At 46.1% G+C, this 22,364-nt stretch overlaps 7 protein-coding genes across 7 annotated transcripts; 2 read left to right on the top strand and 5 right to left on the bottom strand.

Annotated features, from left to right (window-relative positions):
* Positions 1-858: 858 nt before the first annotated feature.
* Positions 859-2,538, bottom strand: BDW43DRAFT_127355 (proline-rich nuclear receptor coactivator motif-containing protein). The gene has a single exon (XM_032038144.1). The coding sequence runs from the start codon at positions 2,447-2,449 to the stop codon at positions 1,067-1,069; it is 1,383 nt and encodes a 460-aa protein (XP_031898993.1). The 5' UTR covers positions 2,450-2,538; the 3' UTR covers positions 859-1,066.
* A 775-nt stretch (positions 2,539-3,313) lies between these two features.
* BDW43DRAFT_301281 (SCF ubiquitin ligase complex subunit HRT1) lies at positions 3,314-3,788 on the top strand (the record flags this gene model as incomplete). The annotated part of the gene is made up of 3 exons (XM_032045018.1): positions 3,314-3,506; positions 3,558-3,628; positions 3,690-3,788. The coding sequence occupies 3 exons, from the start codon at positions 3,314-3,316 to the stop codon at positions 3,786-3,788; spliced, it is 363 nt and encodes a 120-aa protein (XP_031898992.1).
* A 197-nt stretch (positions 3,789-3,985) lies between these two features.
* Positions 3,986-4,734, bottom strand: BDW43DRAFT_127330 (signal peptidase complex subunit 1). Its single transcript, XM_032038143.1, has 3 exons — positions 4,456-4,734; positions 4,296-4,361; positions 3,986-4,221 (listed from the first exon to the last, which is right to left on the bottom strand). Exons 1-3 carry the CDS (start codon positions 4,501-4,503, stop codon positions 4,021-4,023), a joined length of 315 nt encoding a protein of 104 aa, XP_031898991.1. The 5' UTR covers positions 4,504-4,734; the 3' UTR covers positions 3,986-4,020.
* A 76-nt stretch (positions 4,735-4,810) lies between these two features.
* On the bottom strand, positions 4,811-6,516 carry BDW43DRAFT_280666 (homoserine kinase). Its single transcript, XM_032042425.1, has 3 exons — positions 5,862-6,516; positions 5,446-5,744; positions 4,811-5,367 (listed from the first exon to the last, which is right to left on the bottom strand). Exons 1-3 carry the CDS (start codon positions 6,286-6,288, stop codon positions 5,026-5,028), a joined length of 1,068 nt encoding a protein of 355 aa, XP_031898990.1. The 5' UTR covers positions 6,289-6,516; the 3' UTR covers positions 4,811-5,025.
* A 1,548-nt stretch (positions 6,517-8,064) lies between these two features.
* BDW43DRAFT_301278 (magnesium transporter CorA family protein) lies at positions 8,065-12,574 on the top strand (the record flags this gene model as incomplete). The annotated part of the gene is made up of 4 exons (XM_032045017.1): positions 8,065-9,455; positions 9,556-10,073; positions 10,809-11,852; positions 11,904-12,574. The coding sequence occupies 4 exons, from the start codon at positions 8,065-8,067 to the stop codon at positions 12,572-12,574; spliced, it is 3,624 nt and encodes a 1,207-aa protein (XP_031898989.1).
* On the bottom strand, positions 12,462-14,498 carry BDW43DRAFT_127287 (splicing factor ESS-2 family protein). The gene has a single exon (XM_032038142.1). It carries the CDS (start codon positions 14,355-14,357, stop codon positions 12,936-12,938), a length of 1,422 nt encoding a protein of 473 aa, XP_031898988.1. The 5' UTR covers positions 14,358-14,498; the 3' UTR covers positions 12,462-12,935.
* A 2,976-nt stretch (positions 14,499-17,474) lies between these two features.
* On the bottom strand, positions 17,475-20,369 carry BDW43DRAFT_127214 (uncharacterized protein). The gene is made up of 2 exons (XM_032038140.1): positions 19,579-20,369; positions 17,475-19,518 (listed from the first exon to the last, which is right to left on the bottom strand). The coding sequence occupies exons 1-2, from the start codon at positions 20,051-20,053 to the stop codon at positions 17,579-17,581; spliced, it is 2,415 nt and encodes an 804-aa protein (XP_031898987.1). The 5' UTR covers positions 20,054-20,369; the 3' UTR covers positions 17,475-17,578.
* Between the last annotated feature and the right edge of the window lie 1,995 nt (positions 20,370-22,364).

The following is a 22,364-nucleotide window of genomic DNA, read 5'->3' as shown; positions in this document are numbered from 1 at the left end:
AAAAACGAGTCCAGCTCATCTGCAACCACGTTATACTATTAGTGGTGGTTAAAGATCTACAACATTAGCAGAAAGCGGGCAGGTATTGATACACCGTGACTAGTACTCCGTAGTAGTTTACTATAATTTACCTACTAAACAAATCATCGGCTCAACCAGAGTACAATGATACAGGTACTTACAGAATATACCCGGCACTAAGGCAGTTAGTATATTACATACGGAGTACATAGATTACTACAAATATGCAAATATCAAGCTGTATCACTGCCTCAAATTCCAGGCAGCAACTACGATTACCCCTATGGTCACAGAAGGCAATGCCTTGATGTGTCTTCTGGTCTAATCAGCCCAGCATAAAATGTGCCGGGCGACGATTGAAAATAAGCATGTTTCAGATCAACAATAGATGCAACAGGTGGGCATTGTGCTCAGGGGACTAGACAATCCCGTCCACGAAATCAAACTGAATAAACGAGAGAAGGGGAAACACAGAAAGAAAGAACGAATTACACGGTGGACGAAGGAAAGGCTAAATCCAAAAGTGAATAAGCCTGGTATATAGACCATTCCTTGGCTAAACCCTGTAGGTGTGATGAGGAAAACCAAGGACGGCATCGAAAGAATATGGTCCAAGTAAAAAGAAAACATGAACAGCTAGTATCGACAAGAAACGAATGCGATCAGGAATCCTTGCTCAATCATCCCAATAATATCCCAAGCCAACCCCCAAAAGCCGCACTTAAGAAGACAACCGGACTCCGGATTTGATGCAAACGAGGGGTATAAAGACATCCCGCTGAAGGACCAATAACCCCCTCAATTACAACAATGCAACTACCAACATGAACCGCGGGAAAGGCACCCAGAATATAGTCATAAAAATGAGTGACTGCAGGAACAAAAAGCTAGAAGAAAAGAGCCCAAAGGCCGTGACATAAGCATCATCGGAAATGGTAATGAGAGCCAAGCAGAAGAGCAACAGTTGCTAAACCGAGCGTTATGTAGAACGTCAGGAATTACAAGAAAAACGACCAAAGCAAAAAGAGAACGCAAGAGAGTGACTTCATGCGTATGAACTTTGGATACCGCTGGGCGGTAGACCTGGGTTCACATCAAGTTTCAAAATCCTCCGCAGATCATCTTCGATCTTCTTGGCGTCGAGAGCCTTGCTGGGCGCGTTCGGGGGAATGCTTTGCGATGCAGGCGACTGGTGATGAACAGGTGGGTAGTTTGGCGCCTGCACAGGATTGACTGTGAATTTCGACTGGTCGTACACCGTGGGAGAAAACGACCCTCCTGAATTGTTTGCCGTGTTGCCTGGGGTTGATGAGAGTGTCCCTTTCCTGAGGACCGAGTTTTGACCCAGGTAAGGCTGAGAGTTGATAGTGTACGAATTAGAAAGTGGTGACTGCCATCCAGCACCAACCGTCGACTGGTTCTGCTGCGAGAATATGTTATGGGAAAGAGTTGCTGGCGGGCCAGACATAGTCCTAAGCGGAGTTGCAAAATGAGGGACACTAGCATTAGGGTGCTCGCTGAAACTGTCAGTCTGGTTCGAGGGTAGTTTTGTCGCAGACGATGGTCTTTGAGGACGAGGGTTGAGTAATAGATTCTTCAGAGCCTCAGTCTTAGCTCTTCGTTGGTCTTCATCGAGTTCCACCGCGGATGGAGAAGGAGAACTAGTGGATCGCAATGCATTCATGCGATCTTTGTAAGATGTCGCAAAAGAAGGCCCTATCTGCGACTCGCCGGTTTCTGGGCTTTCCATCTCCGAGGAGAACATCCCATTTGCGGAGTTATTGGGTTTCTGTTGCGGCAGGGTCTTGGAATCAGTTTGTGGAGAGCGTATATTGACGCTTGCCTCATGACTGTGTTGCGACTGAGAATTTCTAGCCTCGACTGCAGCCTTGAAAAGGAAATCTAAGGGTGTCGACTCTGGCTTTTCGTTTCGAAATTGAGGGCGTGGCCTCGGCTTCGAGGGCGTAGTCTCATATTCCGGCCCAGCATCATAGTTATCGCTGTCTGCTTCTCCTGTCGGCGCATGATCGGAATCTGGCATCGACTTTGAAAAAAAGCTTGGGATCGGAAGGGCGGAGGGCGCTGGGGAGGCATGGAAGGTCGGACCGGCATAGTGGGGGCTATCTTTTAACTGAGGCGTGGTGATATTGTTTGAATGCGAGGATGTGTGGCGATGGCCGCTTCTTTGCGCTGGTGAGGCTTTGGATAGGTCTCGCGGCTTCTTGTTAGACCGGCCAGTTTTCTTCTTAGACGGATTGATAGAGGAATCGGTGGCTGTTCCTCCCGGGCTTATGTTCCTTGGAGGTGAAGAGGGAGGAGTCGTTAACAGGCCGGCCTTTTGTGTAGTGGGCGTCATATTTCGTTTCGAGTTTCGCCGGTTGTTCCGAGGGCCTTTCGGTGTTGGAGGGTTTGGTGACAGTGTCGACATTGCGACAGGTTGGCTTAATAAATAGGTAGCCTGTGTTTAGAAGCTGGGAAAATGTAAAGAAACGGGTAATAATAACAATAGTTAGGGACCGAAAGTCACAGAATTAGATAGGCTGCAGTACTGCCCAGCAGTCTGTTCTGAACAAGGCTAATGCTGAATAAACGAAACAAGGTTAGGTATGATGGAAGCGCCCGTAATGGCCCAATTTGTCTTTGATCAAACGATAACAAGTTGGTTAAAGAGGTGCAAATTCGTCTATTTCTGGAATCAAAGAACATGCAATAAAAGCAAGAAGCCAAAACTCCTAGGCATGCTTGAGTCTAGACAAGTAAAGAATAGAAAGAGTGGAACAAAGGCAGGGGAGCATTGTATTAGGACCTTGATGGTGATGCTGTGATGTGATGAGGTGAAAATGGGCCTTGGAAGGGTGGGCTGGGGAATCTAAGGTGGGGATTGGCGATGACTAACAGTTGGGCGGCTAACTAGTCAATAAATAGTTGTCAGTGACTTATTAGTAGAACACTTTACTAGGTAGTAAGTAGTTCTGTCTGTCTTGAGTGCAAACAAAACAAAAACCCAACAAGGTGTGTACTTCTCTTCCAAGAATCAACTTAACTACTGTCCTCTCTCATTTCCTTCTTCTCAAACTGTCTACACAGTGTGCAAAAAATTATTCACTCGTTCTCGGAATCATTCAGTTTACTTACATCAGTTAGCTGTCTTCCCTGCAACGCCCGACCACTTACCTACTACGTAATCAGCATACATCTCTGCCCCTCATCCAAGTCTCCCCATTTTGGGCTATCTGGCACTTGAAACAGTCTTCCCACAACGGACAAGCCAAGACGCTATTAGGCAGCAGATATGGCGGATGTGGAGATGAAAGAAGCTTCTGCTGGCGCTTCAGCCAAGGTGAAGGGGGCGAGTAAGGCCTCCGAGGGTGCTAGCGATGGCAAGAAGAAATTCGAAGTTAAGAAATGGAATGCGGTGGCTTTGTGGGCATGGGATATTGTTGTCGATAACTGTGCCATTTGCCGTAATCATATTATGGATCTATGTATGTATCTGGCTCCTTTACTACCGCCGGGGTACAACTAATGTGCAATAGGCATCGAGTGTCAAGCAAACCAAGGGTCATCTACAACCGAAGAGTGTACGGTTGCCTGGGGAATCTGCAACGTGAGTCCAGACATGTCGAGCTTTAGAAATCTATTACTGAACCAATCGTTTCCCTTTCTAGCATGCGTTCCATTTCCACTGCATATCCCGCTGGCTGAAAACTCGCCAGGTCTGCCCCTTGGATAATCGGGACTGGGAATTCCAGAAGTATGGCCGGTAAAAGCAATTTCGTGGAGGGTCTTCTGATTGATTGGGTTACAACCTACTTAATACCATGCGCTTTATTACGCAAGAGACGGGCAAGAAATGGTCTGGATGGCGTTCGGGTTTCTTTATACACCTCTAGGGTGGTACGTACTATGGCGATAAGCGCGGTTTCTTGATTATGTAGAGATAATTAGTGACCGACTCGATACCCTCCGAGTCAATTTCTCCGGTATCAGGTCTTTATTTCATGCCACTTTAGGTTCATCTACCACGACTCGTGCGCCACCAGCGCTCCCGGCCAATGGCACAAACCATGTCTCAGGGTTCTTATTGTACATAGGCCAAGGGGGGATGACAGCTAGCCCGGTTATCAGTGTGCCCGCCAAACCGACCCAGAGAGTTAGATGCAAGTCCTGGTAGATATATCCGGCGAGGAAAGCGACAACCTTGAGACAACGAGAGTAAGCAAATGCAACTTATTTGCTTTCTTGAGTGGAAGAAGGATTAGAAATAAACTAGCATTTACCCCTGATATAATTAAAAGAGCCGTAGACAATATTTCAGCTGTATGCTGGCCGCAAAAATCCTGTACATGTAAAATTGCTTTGTTATTATCTAGTGGAAATGGATAGACAGGTGGGTGGAATATCGCAATAATGACACGGTAGTGACAAACATACTATCTGGCCCTCGAAGATATCCTGAATAGGCGCAAAGATATCCTCCATTGCGGAAACCTGTATGATGGAGATTATGCGAAGCGAAGGAAGGAAGATAGGAAGAAAAAGGGAAGAAGAAAAAGAAACCAAGGCAGATACTAGTAGTAATGTTATGAATGAACAGTATGATGGTTGGAATACGTAACTCTCTAGGGAGGCTCATCGGCGGCACGGAGACTAATCGGTTTAGGCCTCCACCGCCTGGACCAGGTGTCGAGGTCCTGGGCAGCACCATTCGAGGCACATAAATGTTGAAGAGAAGCCTAAAACCGAAAGGAAAGAAAATACTGAGAAAAAGAAGTATATTTTCACAATCCTAGGCTTCGCTTTTTATTCAACTTTATCCTCGCTAAAGATCCCGTCCCCTGAACAGTTCAACTGAGTAAAGGATCCTTTTGGGAAACATGGTTTGTCTAGGAAAAAGTCTTAGGTATATATATATATATATACATATATGTATGAGTAACTATTATTCCATTTCCTCCGTTCATTTTAATAACAGGTAGAGAGGATAAGGGGTTCGCAGCGAATTTAATAATGCACCATAGTCCCATCTTGGGCAGGCTCAAGCAGCTTCCATTGGCAGGAAATGTTATTGGAAGCAAAGTTAGCAATAATCCGTTCCGCGATTTCGGTGAATCTATCAGTAGCTAAAGCTAGAATTGTTGGCCCTGCTCCAGATAGACAAATCCCAAGGAGCCCTGGCTGTGTGCTCGGAGTCATGGATTGGAGGATTTCCGTCAGACCTGGAATAAGGGTTTTGCGGTACGGCTGGTGGACCTTGTCCTGCATGGCTAGATAGATCATGTCTGGATCAGGGGGAGACGTGCCTAGCGCTGCAGGGAGTAAGGCAGCACGCTGTAAATTGAAGACCTAAGGAAATGTTACATCAGTTTCCATGAGGTCTTTATGTCTTGACCCCAAGGGGAACGACGGGAAGAAAGAGCTTACAACATCGGCCCTCGAATACGCGGTGGGGAGAACACCTCGTGCATTGGCTGTCGGTACCACAAAATCTGGGATGATCGCGATAGCTTTAATCTCCTTGGCCCACTGAAACTTTCTGTAATGGCCAATTCCGAGTGGAGGCTCTGGGGGTCGTATACCGGTGTCGATACCTCCCGCCGGCGCGGGTAAAACTTCACTAAGTGGAATCTCTATGCGTGCTATGTCTTCAGGCTTGAGTTCATTCAAGTAAGTTCCGACAAAGCCGCCAAAAAGAGACGCGGCGACATTATCCGGGTGCCGCTCTATTGGAGAGTAAGCCAATCAGTCAGGAAGCTAACGGCAGTACCAGTCGCTTTCCATATAAGGAGCCAGCTGGCTTGCAAGAAGCTATTCTCAAAGCAATTCAGGATAAAACTTACCAATCATCAAGCAATAGTCTAGTAGCCGTTCCTTGCTCAGTCCGAGGTGGCCTACTTCATTTCCCAACATCACACCCGCCACCACTGCAGTACCAGACGAACCAAGACCCCTACCCAGAGGGATAGGATTTACAATATGGACATGGGTTTCGGCGGGGAAGGCTCTCTGATCATGGCATCGAAGTACATACAGAGCTACACGGGTGATCAAGTTCACTTCGGGGTCCAGACTGATCTCTTCAGAGCTGTTGGTTTGATCATCATAGGTGACGACACAATTCAGAGGGTGCTGTGAGGATGGTTTAGAAGAGTCAATAGTGACATGAAGCTCGAGATAGAGCGATAATGCCAGACCGATCACATCAAAGCCGGGCCCGATATTGGCAGATGAACACGGCGTTCTGATAACAAATGAGGACGAAGCCATTGTGGGAGCCAAAGATATATGGAAGGAACTCTTTTTCTTCTTTTTCTTTTTCTTTTTCTTTCCCTTTCCCTTTTTCCTTCTTTTGACCCACAAGCTCGCAAACAATTAAAAAGAAGAAAGAAGTTCAGAAATGAATAATCAATTAATTTGTCAATGAAAAGCAATAGAAACCGGTTTGAAGCAAGTATTTCAGTTATAAAGATATATCTGCCACCGGTAAGGTATGACTCTTTTCCCGAGCCGATTACTTGGCATACTGAAAAATATATTCGCCGATCTCGGGACGCACACCTGGATATAAGGCTGTCGGATACTATTTGTTGGGCCACAAAGCCAAGCATAGGACTTAATACCTATCCTTTCCGTTGGACCAGATCTAACCAGCGGAGCAAATTCCAATGAAGTTCAACTTATCAACATTAAACGTGCTGCACGCCATGCAGTGTGCCAATCAGGTCTTTAATAGCGTTCATTCCCAAGCTAACCCCCGATCATTCTCACTTCGATGGAATTTAGACTTATAGGAGTATTTATTTTATCTTATGGCTATATTTAGATTATCCTTTATGTTCCTGATATAGCAATGAAAGTATAGGTTCCATAATGATACCATAATAGTTATACATAAATATAAAATCCCAAAAGCTATGGGCCTTCGATAATCTATCTTACTCCGTAAGTCGTATGAAACCATGAATGACTTTTTGCCTCAAACTAATCCAGTGTCGGATGGTGGCCGACGCGGTTCCAGGCAGTGGCCTTGGACTTTCACCCCAAGCGGAAGTTCCTACCCGCGCCCCTCATTTTTTTTTTCTTCTTTTCCTTCTCTTTTTCAGCTGCCTTTGTCCATAAAACGAACAATTTCCTTTCTGCTGTTCCCTCGCTGAGACAACTCATCTTAACTCACCTTCGAAGGTGACTAATAACCACCTGCGGGTTTTTGTCTCTAATATATTACTTTTTCCTTTCTCACTTTTTCTCATCACCTAACGTATTGGCGTTGGGCCTACTACTAGGGTTACTACTATCTATTGTGTATTTTCTTTTTTTTTTAAGGATCGTACCATTCGCCGTCTCGAGTTTGTGACGATCCTCGCCACTTATCTTCCAACACATCAGCCTATCTTCACCAATTCGCTGAAAATTCGGCTTTGAAAAATTTTCTGAGTGTCTATATTCATTTTGATCTCTCAAGTTAACTTCTATACTATTCTTTTTGTGTTACCTTTTTGGGGGGTATATGGTTGTCGGTGTACAGCGCTTGTCCATCACCAGCTATCATCATTTTCGAATTTATTGGGTGTCAAACGTCATTGATAGGTAGCTTAGCGGTGAATTGCAAGGACCCTTGCTAAGGGTTTTCTCTGTCAAGTCATCCACTTGCCTGCAATCCTGGAGCAGCAGCGCTCCTCTTCGCACTACTCAGTCAAGTTGGCGGGCCTTCGCTACAGCCAGTCCTCTTTCCTCCACCCTCTTCTAGGCCCCAAATTCAGGGTCTTCTGCGGGGGCGATACTAGACCCCCATAACCGGACTTTTCCAGCAAAGCCAAAGCTGGCACACGGACGCGCGTCGGTAATGCCAGGCCCTTGCGAGGGGTCTGGCTGACGGATGGAGCAAATACCTTCGGAACTTTTTCATCTGCTCTCGCCTTATTGGAAGGCAGCGATAATAGTCGAGATCATCAGCGCGAGTACGTGTCTGTTGTCTACGCAGACTGCCACGTTTCGAATTGACAAACCTGGTATATGGTCTGCTTGACGGCCAGTGTCACGAAAATGTCCGAATCACCTAGATCCGAAAAGTACATGTTTTTAAGCAGATTCAGTACGCCGGTGCCTGAGCTGGATGACCATCGGTTTCAATTGGATCCCCCTCGTATTGAGGCAACCCCCGATATGACACTTAGTCGGCAGCATACCACACCACAGAATCTGAACGTGGAGACGCAACAACGCCCAGATCTGCTTCACATTCAGGATGCTCTTCGGGAAGCAGGATCATACTCTCGGGACTTTGAGCAAGCTATAGCAGACGACGATCGGTCAATAAAGGATGTCAATGGCCTGGGTCGCCGCTTCTCGCTTGACCCAACTGGGAATATCCGACACACCCATACCTTTAGCCGTACACATCAAGACATTGCAAACATGTCGAGGGATTCATCGGTTTCTGCGAGATCAACATCCCCGCCTAATTCGGTTGAGGCTTTTGCGGACCCCCGGCGCCGGGAGCGTGCGAACACCCTAGAAAGTCATGCAGCACCAGACTTGGAGGCTATTCTACAGCGTACAGTGTCTGGTGGGACACATCCACGTCGTCCAACCTTCAGTAATGCGAGTGCCATTAGGCCTCAACCTAGTGATATCCAATTAGATTCGCCTGAAGATACGTGCGTTCCGACCTTCGAACAACCCGGCAGAATTCCAGTGATTGACTATGAGGAGCTGGAGGAGTTTGTTGCTCTCAATCAGAAGACGAAACCCACAACGACAATGCGCAAGCATAGCCTGAGCTCACAGAGTAAAAATCCTCGTGTTTTCTATGACCTACGTCCGGGTGCTCAGAAGTCCGACATCTATGATATGAAGCGCTCTTCAGATGACTTAGCCGGCCTCGGCGCAAAGGATATTGAGAAACACTTTGCCGATGCTGTCAATGAGAAAGAATTAGTGGAGAATCTCAAGAATGAGAATGAGCCAACTCGGTTCGGCTTCTTTTCATCCGAGTCCCAAAGTACTGTTCACGCTGCGGAGCTAGGCGACTTGGTTCTACCTGGAGACACATTCCGAGACCTCTTTCAGCTTGGCCCAGACGGAGGTGTTTGGTGGCTAGATGTCTTGAATCCCACTGAAGCCGAAGTCGGTGCCCTTTCGAGAGCTTTTTCCATTCACCCGTTGACGACGGAGGATATCTTAACCCAAGAGGCTCGAGAAAAAGTTGAATTATTCAAGCAATATTATTTTGTCTGTTTTCGGACGTTTTATCAGATGGACAAGTCAAGCGAGCGCTTTATGGAGCCCGTCAATTTTTACATGATCGTCTTCCGCGATGGTGTGTTGTCGTTCTCTTTTACTGAAAATCCCCATGCTGCCAATGTCCGGAGAAGAATCGGGAAGCTCCGTGACTATGTGTCACTAAGTAGTGACTGGATCTGTTACGCCATGATGTAAGTTCCCCACTCCTTTTTCTTCCTTCCTTTGTTCCCTTCAAGCTCTTATACCTTAACATGATCTATTTGTATATATATGGTCTGATAAATAGCGCAGTGACGACATTGTGGATAGTTTTGGCCCTGTAATTCGTGAAATTGAGGTCGAGTCAGAAGCGATTGAGGATCTCGTCTTTATCGCACGCATGGACGATTTTGAGTCCTTCTTGCCACGAATTGGTGGTTTGCGCAAGAAGGTTATGAGTTTGATGCGCCTCTTAGGTGGTAAAGCGGATGTTATTCGAGGTTTCTCCAAACGCTGCAACGAGCAATACTCAGTAACACCGCGTGGTGATATTGGTCTTTACCTGGGAGATATCCAAGATCACGTAGTGACCATGATGTCTAACCTAGCCCATTTCGAGAAGATGCTCAGCAGATCACATACCAATTACCTCGCGCAGCTAAACGTGACCAATCTAGTGTTGGGAAACCACGTCAACAAGATCCTCAGCAAGGTGACCCTCATTGCAACCATGTTGGTTCCCATGAACCTGATTTGTGGTCTTTTTGGGATGAACGTTACGGTTCCTGGTCAAGGGCAGGAAGGTCTTGCGTGGTTTTTTGGCATTGTTGGTGTTATCGCAGCTGTAATAATCATCAGTGGTATAGCTGCTCGTTGCTATAAACTTGTTTAGGGCTTAATGCTGAACTTGTCTGTGTATCTCCAAAAGAGAGAAGAGATGAAAAAGAAACGAAAAGCAAAGAGAGGGTATCAACAAATCGTATTCAGGCATATATAGATAGATAGATAGATAGATATATGTATATACACTTTTATATGGTCACTCTTGAAAAACAAAAGTATTTCTCTGAATATCTTTATGTTTTCTTTCACTCTTCTTCCCTGATGGTGGTTTATCAGGAAAGGTGGCTGTGGGCGGCTGATTAATGTGGCGCAGTATATCCGCTCAGGCAGAAAAAAATGCTTCAATACATACCCCATAGAAAGCAGTTGAAGAAGCCCAATCTTCCCAGGCGCAAGTAACTCCTGTTTTAGGTCAAAATTTGAATGTGTTTATCGCTAGGTGACAGCTCATTTCGTGAATGACTTGTCAGTTTCGTTCGCTAGTTCCTTGGACTTTCATCTACGACTCGGTAGACCTCCGCCCTAGGGAGGAAGTCGTTGCGCCTTCTTTCAGCCTTTTGATTTTATGTGATGCCTGACTCAGTATCAGATATCTACTGAATCGTCCATGCGACCTAGGCTCGTACATCAGTTGTGCTGCTTTGCTGCAACTGTCAGCGCGATTGTCTATCACAACCCCATTGCCCTCGCTCTCTGGAGCGCTGGCCTATCCCATGCTGCAGATACCCCCTCCCTGGCCTCTGGAATTCATAGCAACTTGACTACCAATGATGGAGACTCACACTTCTCCTTCCCACTTGGGTCCTACAATGGACTAGTGGTTGAAGATGCTGTGGACGAAACTGGGATCTTACGAGGTTTAGATCTTGTCCGCAGGGCTCCTATTGGAGTCTCCTCTATAGGCAATAATCAATACCAGAAGGGCGAAGTCAAGCTAGGTGGGACTCAATGGTGGTACTTTTCGACAGATTCTTTAAATGGCAGAAACGCCAATAAAACATCCGACAAACAAACAAGCGGCAGTTCGAAGCGTTCCGAAACCGTCTTCATATCTCTGACAGCATGCTCGAAGCCCAGCCTTAATAAAGCATACCTCAACAATGCTCAAGACTTGCCGCAACTGGAGGTCTACACTTCTCTATCCCAATCGCTTCAGAAGCCTGGTCCCGGGCAAGACAACTTAAATCAAACTAGGTACAAGGCCGAAGAGGGCTACATGGGCACTGCTATTGAAGCAGAAGGTGATATTTATATTGGCGTTGCAGCACCTAATAGTACAGAGTATTCTGGATCCTACAGCTACGAGATTGCCGTATCAGTGGATGCTCTTTTCCACACCATCGCGAATGGATCCCCATTCTTATATTCTGTGGACTCGGATATGCATAGCGCGCTCTTCACCACTGGCAACCTAACGGAAGCAGAGCCAGGTTCTCAGATCTACAAAAATTGGATGAATATGACACCGCCGTATACAATGTTTGCAAACAACATCAACGATTCAGCCATCACAGGCTTACGCCGCTCGTACTGTGCACTCGACCAACTCGCACAGGTAGGCAAGGGTGATAGTAACATTAAAGCAAGCATGACGAGTAGGGGACCTGGCAATAAACCAAAGGAGCAGTTCTATGTGACTGGCCTCAACCGGAGTTCAAGTTATTTAGGCATTCTAGCACTGGATGGAAATGCGACCAGTTCGGGAAACGGAATCATCGGCGGCGGCGGGAAAGTTTGGGAACCGATTCACTTCTCAACCAAAGCAGGTAATTCCGTTCGTCGACGTATCTTTATTTGGGTGTGGCTGACGAAGAAAGATGGAAACTGTGCGCTCATTTACAATCTTTCATTTTGCGAAGAAATTGCGTATGCGGTACCTTCGAATCCGTCCATCAAAATAGACGATCTTCGCTCAATCTACGACAACAATGCCGCTTCACTTTATAACAATTTCTCTTACTCTTTAGAGCAAATCCAATGCAATGCTACGAATGAGACCCGGTATTCTTTGGCGGTGGGTTGCGATGACTGCGCGAGAGCTTACAAACAATGGTTATGCGCTGTAACCATTCCCCGGTGCGAAGACTTTTCAAGCACTGGCAAGTTCCTCCAAGCACGAAATGCTGGGCAGCAGTTCATCAACGGGACGTCGTTTAGTGGCAACCACACACTGCGACTAGATCCCACAACCAATCAGTCTCGAAACTCGCTGATAGATGACAAAATTCGACCAGGACCCTACAAAGAGATTCTCCCCTGCGAAGAAACGTGCTATAACCTTGTCAAGAGCTGTCCGGCTGCTCTAGGCTTCAGCTGTCCCCAGGGTAGATGGCTCGATTCTACGTACGGCAAGCGCAGCGACAATGATTTCGGCACCTGCAGTTGGGTAGGCGCGCCGTACCTCATGGGCGGCGGAGATAAGATAAAGCCTTTGTGGTCAGCCTTATTTGCCCTCGTGGCTGTCTGGCTTTCATATTGGGCGTTTTGATCTCCTGGTTGACTCATTCTTAATTGATACCTCTGTAGCGTGCTCAAAAGTCATCTCTGCACGATATATTATTAGTTCGTAAAAAATAGATACCCCTAGCATATGCGGATCTTCGTGCTTACTATCATAATATTTTCAATTGGACATGGTATCTCGAGGCTGATTAAGGGTGCGAAGAACAGTTCGAACATGGAAGTGCAAAAGAGATCAGACAATGCCTAACTCTTTGGGCTATCACTACCTAAGCGTTATAAGATAGAATGTCACTTCCCAATGCAAAAAAATGGCAACATCATGGTACCTCAAAACACTACCAATCAAGGACTTTCTGCTGTAATTACATCCCAACAGGAAGGTTGTTTTATTTCGCTCTCGGAGTCGGGGTCCATGTGTTCTTCAGATTCGATGAAGACGGTCGAGGAGTGCCACCCATCTGATATAATAATCTTTGCGCTGCTGGGGTCAACATCTTGCTCGATCCTCCCCTTCCTGCTGTTGCTGTACTAGGCGTGCGGAACCCAAAATCTAGTCCAGAACTACTAGCGAACCGTGGTGTCATATTGACCGGCGATTTGGTCTCCTGCGCGGCTTTTTCTGCTCGTTTACTTCTCGCGACGCGGTCTACCATACGATGGTGGAGATCTTCTCGCCTTCGATTCTCCCTGATCCGAAACGGATTCGAAGACTTATCGCTTGTACCAAGCAATCGAAGGTCCTCCAAACCGTCTGTATGGCTGTCTTTCGACTTACTTCCTACAGGGTATTCTGGTTCATCTTCATCCACAAAGGCGTATCCATTTATTCGTGGCGTCTCTCCGCCAGTGTAGTTCGCTTCCGACTTGGTGGGGTGTGGGCATCCGGCAATAGCATCCCTGATGGCGGATATCGACGGTGAGGGAGGGGGTGCGTCGCCGTCTTGCACAGCTTGAAGCCCCTCATCCGGTAATCGCGTATTTTGATATACCACCCGTTTTGGCTTTGCCCGTGAGGATGCTTCTGCTCTTTGCTGGATCGTCTCGAGGTTATCTTCAATAGATGAAGGCATGAACATGAGAGAATTCGCCGACTTGGCCTTCCATGAGTCCGGTTTGGCGGGTCGAGCATCAAGGTCTGTCTTAACGGCCAGTTGTTCGTTCTGGTTCAGTTTAAGCCCCTGATTCTCAATTCGTTTGGTTTCCAGTCGATGATGGGCAATTTGGCGCGCGGAAGGAATTTTGTTACCGCTCCAAATCCAGGCATACTTTTCTCGGCGTTTCGTGTTCTGCTTATCTAGTAGGCTGTTGAAGGACTCATTATCCTCGCTGGTATATTTTGCCTGAAACTCTAATAGCCCGAGATTGGAAACATCTGGAGCTTTGTCTTTTAAATCTCGAGACGTTGTTGAAGCCGTGGATGTGACGGACTTTGGTGTATCTCCACCCCAGCCAGTAGGTGTATCGCCTGCATGTGTTGCCCCTGTAATTTTGGGTTTCATAATTGGCATTGACGACCCAGGATGGCTCCGAGCTCTCCCCGGAGTCAGCATCAGATCGGTAAGCTTCTTCTTAGATGTCGCAATCCATTTCTTGTCCTTCGAGTCGAGCGCTTCCAGGTATTCTTGTTTCGCTTGTACCTCTATAAGGCCCGGAAAATAATCTCGCGCAATAATATTGGACAAGGCATTAGTGTAGATGTCTTCGTCTAGGACGGCGGCGGGTCGTTTGATGCGTTTCGGAGGGGGAGGGGGCATTATAAGACTGGTTTCGCTTTGGCGTTTGGTCAAAGCCTGCGGTGAGGATGACATCACGATGGATAGTTAGGAGAGATCAACAGACAAGAGCACGATCTCGGTCAACAGAAGGAAACTGTTCGGTTCATGGTTCTAGATGGATGGATGCATAGATGGTTGCATTGACAAGGCGGCAAAATCGAGGCTAAGGCGGTGAGCATTTCGTGGTAACAACATTATTTAGTACTTAAACTACCATGACAAAAGAACCGTACTTGATCACCTGACACACGTCCCCACCTGCCGCACGAATTTCAGTATGGCAACTAGCATCAAAAATGAAGCTTTAAAGTAATACTAAATAAATTATACTTAGGTTTTTGGTGGAGCAAAGATATGATGCTAGTAAAGCTATATACAGCTCTATTTCAATCCCGGAATCGTTATGGGAAGCGTATTTGTCTTCCATGATAATTTATAGGTATACAGCCCTCTGCATTAATCTGAGGCTCTGGAATAGTAATTGTTAATTGCAGCTCGGAGAGCCGCAGGTGGCAGGAGCAGAGGACTGGGTTTTCATTGAACGATCTACTACCATGTACAGAGGTTGACCCTAACAGTAATATCTTGCTTCTTTTCAGATATAGCTGGCGTAGAATACTTCTTGCCTTTTTAGACCACTTTAAAGTTATTTTAGAGCTAGTTATTAGTTTTTTAGCCAGGCACTCTTCCTCCTTCTGGTGCTTCTTTTATTCTACTTCAAGGAGATATAGTTCTTTATTAGCTGCTCTGATTTGTTTCCTTTCCTTAACTAAGCATTGCTTCTCTTGCTTCTCTTGTAACTGGTAAAGCTTTTCTTGCTCTTAGAGGCCTTAGCAAGCTTTATAGCAACTTTTTTACTCTGAAGCTGATATACTATTTTTTTTTTTTTTTTTTTTTAAGAAGAGCGTTCTCAAGGCTCTCGCAGTATAGCTTTAGTAAGATAATCTCTGTTATAATATAGAATATTATATGTGAAGACACGGTCTGTCACGGGTAAGCCCTAGGCTTAAGGCCGGGCCCGATGGCAAGTTGCGATACTATATATACCGCCTCTGGGAAATCAACTTCGATCAGAGTTGATCATAGTGGATCTTTTTATGTAGTGGAAAGATCCTACGTATCGAATTGCTAGTCCCAGGAGTAATCCTTTTAATTACACTATCGCGTAATCCCGAGTTTCATAAACGGACCAAGTATTTCAATATAAAATTATATCAACGCACCGTGCTTGATGGCGGGGAAATTGATATTCAATACATACCAACTAAGCTACAGACTGCAGATAGACTCACGAAGCCGTTAGGACCAGCTGAATTCTCAAGCTTCTGCCAATTAGTCAGTATAGATGGTCTCCAGAAAGGCCACATGAAGTATTAAGATCATAGGCAGGCGCTCTTTCCACTTTTTCTCCCGATACGGTTTTAATGGTTTTACTGAGGCCTAGTCGATCCTTGCAGGCGCAGTATCACTGTGCTAGCACTGCGATCCTGAGGGGGAATATTGTGAATTGAGGCTTGACTAGATAAATTATACAGCTTCAGATACGGAATAAATTCCGTGTAACATGTTGTATATAGACCCTCAAGTTTATGATGAGAAACATAACAATTAATCTTCCTTTGAATCACAGCAAAATCAGGCAAATGTGATGGCCAATCTAGGACCCAGATCCCATACATTTTGAACTATTCCTGAGCTTGGTGAGATAGATGGATTTTTGCATTATCTTGTTGGAATATAGTCCCTGGCTTGTGGATTGACAGGAGGCCTTTCTCTAAGCATTCTACATAGGAATCGGTTGAATAGCCTTGTCTAGGTGCTGTCTCGTCCCGCTGTAGAACAACTAACTCTGACCGACCACCGATCCAGATAGCAGCCCAAATCATATAAGAAAAGGACTTTCCATGCTTCTTTAATTTAACAAGATCAGGTCTATATGCTTCATTTGATAAGCGAAAGACATATTGCGTGGGATTATTAGAATCGCGCAACGGAGCATTCGTCCGAAAACAGTATATTGCTCCAATCAGTATTATACAGCCACGAACAAGAGAATTGATATCGCTTTTTTGCAATATCAGCTGTAAGCGGAATACGCTTTTTACTTTTCCACATTCTTTTTAAATAGGAACATAAAGCGCGGCGAATTGTACGTGAAGAGATATTTCCAGAAGTCCCAACAGTAAGCGCTTTCCAGCTGATTCTAGGCCTCCGGCACACTATCTGATAGACATAGCGCCTAGTCAAGCGGCTTAACCTTTCAGGCCTACCAGGCCTAGGGCGTGACTTTAAAAGGTGGTCATTTTGAAAGCGTTCCTTGGTTCGGTAGACAGTAGGACGATCCACCTTAAATTCTTGAGCAATTTTAGTAGGCTACTGACTATTCTCTAACGCTTGAAGAATAGCAGCGCGTTGCTCACTGGATAGCTCAGATCTAGGCCTTCTACTTGCACTGATTACTGTGCCAAAAGACCTCATTTTGATTGAATTGTATGTAGTTGAAAATAGTGCGATTTTTGACGCGGTGCTCGACGCGGGAAAGTGTTGCGATATTATTGTCACATGATTGTATATCTACCAACCCCAACTCTAGGTCAAGTAATTCTTCGATATGAGATAGAATTCGCACATTGAATCATGATATTTCTCCTTTAATCGCACGGTGACTTGGAACCATCTCTAAGATGGTAGATGAAGCTTAGACTTCCCTCTCTGTACACCAAATTTGGATAAAACCCCCCAAACCAGCCCAACCAAATCGTCCCTCTATATGATATAAATGAAACCAAACCGAACTCATCAAAAGATCGACTTGCTGAACAATGAAATATGAAGAAAAGACGATGCTTGCGAGGGCCAAATACAAAATAGAAAATTCCGAGCGAATGCTATGCAACCAAACATTCCGCAGCCTTTTCCCAATTCTCCATACCAGAAAAACACCTCCCTCCCAAGAAATTTTTGTTCTTGTGGAAAAAAGTAGTCGCTCAGAGATGCAAAATGAAAGTGTTAAAATCGCAGGGGGTAAGAGATTGAATCTAGAATAGCTCACAAATTGCAGAAATACATATCGCAAGAAACAATAACAAAGAAAGATCGAAAGAAAGATCAAGAGTAAGTTGCAGAATAAACAAGTGAAAAGTCATGATGTCGTCGAAGAGATCTATTGGTGATTGGGTTGAAGGTGCGAGGCGGAAGGTAAAGGAAAAGAAAACGTGTATCCAAGTTAGGCTTTAGGACCAAACATGTTGAACTCACGGCACATTAGAAGCTGCGGCAGAGGGGAAGAGTGAATAGGATGCTCTGCCTTTTCGCCGATGTGTTCCCCTGGTAGGAACTTCGACCTTGGTGGCTTTCGCGAGTGGAGAGGCCGCCTCAACTTCAGATGTGGATTTTGCCCGATCATGAGTAGAAGGAGCTGGGATTGACACAAGGCCAGACTCAAGACCTATACCACACTCGGCTCGAAAAAGAGTCTGAGTCTCCATTTCTCTTGCTAGGCTCTTGGTTTGACGATGGTAAGAAGACGACTCAGGACGTCCGGTCCCGGAAGACAGAGATTGTTCGCCTGAAGTGACCTGGTCCACCGCGGACAACTCTCGGCTATTTGCCAAACTGTGCACGAGTTCTGGGACACTAGTGGTTGAGACGGAAGAACGGTGCTTGCGGACAATTGATGCCGCACGGGATAGGATTAGGCTCTCTTCAGAATTGCATTTGCTGATTGGGGAAAAGCTACTCCGAGGTGAGACAGGCTGCTCCATGGGCTGGATTACTCCTTGTGAATAGAAGGAGAAATGCCTGTCTGATTCAGCATCAGTAGCCAAATACTCTTCATAAAGCGTATCATGGGTCAAATGCTTTCCCAAGGCCGCTGAAAACATCGAACTGACTGGTTGGAAATAGTCGCTGTTTCGCTGGGAGACTCCTACCTCAGTGGGCGGGGCCAAGGAGACTTTCTCGCCGGGCAGTGAACGAGATGAATTGTGCTCTAGACCCAATGTAGGCATTGCGGACGTGCTCAAATGCACGGCTGGTAACAGGTAATCGTCAAATGCTTCATCGACCGGATCGAGCTCGGAATTCATGACAGGAATGCCGATTGCCTCTTGCTGTGGCTCATCAAGCGAATTACGACCCCAGTCGAAGTCACAATTTGACTCCGCTGCATGCTCATAACAATAGTCAATGTCGGCATCCCAGGACTCGTAGATGGTTTCGTAGGTTGCTCTCCGACGGACAGAGGCCGATCGTTTTACTATATCGCCTAGTCTCTGGTCCTGTGGTGGTACCTCGGGTTGACAATATTGAGGGAGCGTAGGGGATCCCAGAGCTTCAGCAACCTTCTGTGAGAGCTCTTCAGTCACGTAGATTGATAGGTTTGATCTGGGGTTGACTATAGAAGCAGCCTGTAGCTCTGTTTGAGGGAACTCTAGTGGAGACTGAATTCGTGAGGTCGTTTCTTCGCTAGACATCAGACTGCTGGGCCAATTAATAGCTTCCTCTTCTTCCGGGACGTCATCAAGATCCGATGACATATTGGTAAATGATACGGACGACTTCCTGAAATCATTTAAGTCCTTTTCAGTACGAGGGCTGCCGGGCTGACTGATGGTCGACGGGAAAATGCTATCAACGTTCATGTGAAGCAAGGGGCCGTCATGGACGTCGTCGCCACTTGAATACACATGTTCTGGGTATGTTGGTGGGGAAGATAAACCTAATATTTCGTCAATAGCACGGGGAGCGGGCTCAGATATTTCCGGGGATGCTGCCAACCCGGGCGTGGTGGCCTTTAGCGGCGGCGTGGTTGCACCGACCCTAGGATACGGACGAGAAAAGTTCTCACAGACGCGCGACTCCCTTCTTAGTCTACTGTCTTCCTGCTTCGGACTCGCTGCCGACGTTGCTCCTGGAGACCCCGGAGGACTGATCGGGAGAGGAACAGCGTGGTCCTCTGCAATTGCTGTCCCGCAATTGGTGAGGTTTTCGGACGAGAAGTCACGGAAATGAAGATCTTCTGCGCGGATACCCTTAAGTCCTGTTACGGGTCTCTGAGAGGCACGAATGGCGGAAAACTCCGTGACTAGGTCATTTTCCCGGGCTCTATCCATCTCTTGGAAATGGGACGGACTCGTATGAGTTAGATGGTGGAAGTCAAATGGATCAGAGATCAGGCTCTTCAACTGTTCATCTGCAGCAGACCAGCCGTGTGAGTGCCGAAATTGTGCCATTCGCGTAAAGGTGAACTTACGAGCATCGCTCTGCCGTGACCTGTGATGACGGCCGAAGAGATCCGTGACTTCAAATCGGGGTTTCTCGCGCTCCATTTCATCCTCTTCATCTAGTGTAGCAACAATGTTGAATTTGCTCCCTTGACGGCGAAGAATACGGCTCCCACGAGAGAAGAGCGATTTTGTCATACTCTCCTGCCTCTCGGAGCGGACACCGGCCGCCGAACCAGTCCGTTCATCCTGTGACGAGGGCAACGAGGCAGCATCCACTGAGGTCATGGAGGAGGCTGGAGAGCGGCGTGAGGATGTTGTCGAAGTGGTAGTATTGCTCCGGGAACGACTGCTGAAGACAGACAGACGTTTGGGACTCTGGGTGTGGGCAGTTGAACGAGAGCGCACATGAACTGAATGATCAGGGGTGTCAGTGTTGAGCGCTCTGGTGTTGAATTGGTCAAAATCCACCATGGCTCGTGGGGCCGAGCCGTTGGCATGCATGATAGATGGCTATAGCAGTCCAAGTGGTCGAGGTCGAGGTGGATACAAATTGGTAGTCAAACATGCAATTGCAATTTGTTGGTCTTGGCTTGGACCATGGTAGGAGATAACAAGAGTGGATTGAAAGGTGAGATAAGTAGAGCTGGCTAAGTATCAAGAGAAAGAGAGCATCGGGGGAAGAGTTTCTGAAGTGTTTTAGATTTAGATTTAGGGGCGAGGCCACTCAGCGAGAGACAACCGAATCATAAAAATGGGTGTTGGGAAACACGAAACGAAGCAACAACTGTCACAGGAGAAGAGAAGAACAAGGAGAAGGGGAAACGGGTAAAGGATCGTAATCGTGAATACAGAGGGAAAAATATCTATATGAGGAGGAAAGTTGAGTGAGGGACGATGGTGAAGGTTACACCAATAGATAAAGAATGAAATTCACTGGATCGATAATGGTTAGTCGGATGGTCTGGGGGAGGAGAACAGAGAAAGACAATAATAAGAAGAATTAAGGGAGGGAACTAACAATTATTAGTATAGTTCGACGGTTCAGAGGAGGATGGAGATGGAGAAAAAGAAAAATTAAAAAATTAAAAATAAACTTAGAAAAAAAGAGAAAGAGAATCTAATGTTTTATTTTTATGATTTTTATAGGGGAAGAAGGGGTTTTTTTTTTGCCCTTCTTCTCTGCCTCCTCTTCTATCTATAATTTTACTTTAGTTCCAAAGTTGGTCGCTTGCCCATGTTTTGACAGTTTGCCCGCGAAAAAAAAAAAAAGGAAAAAGGAAAAAGGGAAAAAAGGAAAAAAAAGTATAAAATAGTAAGGAAAAGATGAGGCACAAGACTGTAATTTATGTTTTTCCAGCCTTTCCCTGTCGTCCTCCATACAACGCGACTATCAAATTTAATTTTAGCTTTTCTTCCTCTCTCAATACCTTGCAACGTTTTTTCTTTCTTTTTTTAAGGTTGTTTTCTTCTAATGAACAAAACCAAAAGGGGGTGAGAGGGGGAGGGGCAAGCCTGGGGTACGAACAACAACACGTGTGGATTATATCTGCAATCCTTTCCCTTAACCATGATCCTAGTCGGGGCGTTATTTAATTTATTGCCATCTCACAACAGAGAAAAGAGGACGCGGGAAAAGAAAGAAAAAAAAGAGGAAACACACTCACACCCACACCCACCAGGCACCGTTCACCGGCTGCATATCGTGGAGACGATCAAATCAGGAGATTCGACCTTCTCTAGTCTATTCATGCGCACAGACTCCCAGAGTTCCAAGACGCAGGTACTGGTTCTCACCAGGCCATAGATCCAGTTGTCCCGTGTTGCTGATCGATCGGAGTTGGTGCTTACGGACTAGGGACCTAGGAGTCAATTGAAATAACAGCGAAGAATTCTCTAACCTAGGTACCTATCTATTACGTCGCCTTGTCCAGGGATACCCTGAAAGCACTGCAGATGGAGGCCCAGTCTAGTAATATTCCATCAGCTCCTGAATCGATACAGTAGGCAGAAATTCGATTAGAAAATGTCGGCCACGAGCGATCCCACACGGGGTTTCCCGTTGGGTAAGTATTGGCGGAAGAGAAATGGGGCTTGTTAGATTAACGATAGGCCACTAGTGACGATGGAAATAGCAATGGAGCCTACAGGTTCCAACTACTTTAAGGTCTAGAAGATGAGGGATTCAAGAGAACAGCCAGACTAGAATACGTATATATAGGGAGTAGAATACCCCGTAGATATGTATATACTACCTAATTCATCAACAGAAGTTTCCACCGATGCTTCACTTTCAATTATTACTGTACGGGGGAATATAAGCAGGGAATTGCTATCCATACGCACCCGACGGTCAGGTCATACGGTACATTACTGCACACGAGTAAGCTATTATATTTGAGGTACCGAGGAAAGGAGAAAAGTACTGCCAGGCACCGGATCATCATTCGCTTAAAAGACGCAGAACCCATCCCAACGTCTCCGAGTCCCCACCGGGTCTAGTTGGGACGCTAGACAGTGACATTAATGGGCCTGGTTGAACTCTACGCTCATCCAAGCGGATCCTCCTGCGTTCACAACTTTGTAGAGTTAGTAATTGTGGTTTCTGATGCAGCCATCATGAGGAAGAAGAGGAAGAGGAAGAAGACGACGGAGTAACAGCAGCAGGAGGTTGTTTCCTTCAACCTTTCATTCCTTCTATTCATCTTTCAACCCTTTTCTTACTTTATTTTCGATTTGAATCTTAGGCTGGTCCGGACCGAATAAGGGCATGATTGTCCGAGAACCATGGACCCCCGTCCCGTGGTCAGATCTA

The sequence above is a fragment of the Aspergillus alliaceus genome (genome assembly GCF_009176365.1).
Source record: "Aspergillus alliaceus strain CBS 536.65 unplaced genomic scaffold BDW43scaffold_30, whole genome shotgun sequence".
NCBI lineage: Eukaryota > Fungi > Ascomycota > Eurotiomycetes > Eurotiales > Aspergillaceae > Aspergillus > Aspergillus alliaceus.
The sequence above is the reverse complement of the archived record's forward strand: the minus strand, read 5'-3'. Positions and strand labels throughout refer to the sequence as shown.

Excerpts from the sequence above, each read along its gene's own strand:
- BDW43DRAFT_127355 (XM_032038144.1), bottom strand. The coding sequence starts at position 2,449 with ATGTCGACACTGTCACCAAACCCTCCAACACCGAAAGGCCCTCGGAAC.
- BDW43DRAFT_127330 (XM_032038143.1), bottom strand. The coding sequence starts at position 4,503 with ATGGAGGATATCTTTGCGCCTATTCAGGATATCTTCGAGGGCCAGATA. Across the intron at positions 4,362-4,455 it reads ATATCTTCGAGGGCCAGATA|GATTTTTGCGGCCAGCATAC; the intron begins GTATGTTTGTCA and ends TTACATGTACAG. Across the intron at positions 4,222-4,295 it reads TAATTATATCAGGGGTAAAT|GTTGTCGCTTTCCTCGCCGG; the intron begins GCTAGTTTATTT and ends CGTTGTCTCAAG.
- BDW43DRAFT_280666 (XM_032042425.1), bottom strand. The coding sequence starts at position 6,288 with ATGGCTTCGTCCTCATTTGTTATCAGAACGCCGTGTTCATCTGCCAAT. Across the intron at positions 5,745-5,861 it reads AGACTATTGCTTGATGATTG|AGCGGCACCCGGATAATGTC; the intron begins GTAAGTTTTATC and ends ACTCTCCAATAG. Across the intron at positions 5,368-5,445 it reads CGTATTCGAGGGCCGATGTT|GTCTTCAATTTACAGCGTGC; the intron begins GTAAGCTCTTTC and ends ACATTTCCTTAG.
- BDW43DRAFT_127287 (XM_032038142.1), bottom strand. The coding sequence starts at position 14,357 with ATGTCATCCTCACCGCAGGCTTTGACCAAACGCCAAAGCGAAACCAGT.
- BDW43DRAFT_127214 (XM_032038140.1), bottom strand. The coding sequence starts at position 20,053 with ATGCATGCCAACGGCTCGGCCCCACGAGCCATGGTGGATTTTGACCAA. Across the intron at positions 19,519-19,578 it reads GTCACGGCAGAGCGATGCTC|ATGAACAGTTGAAGAGCCTG; the intron begins GTAAGTTCACCT and ends GGTCTGCTGCAG.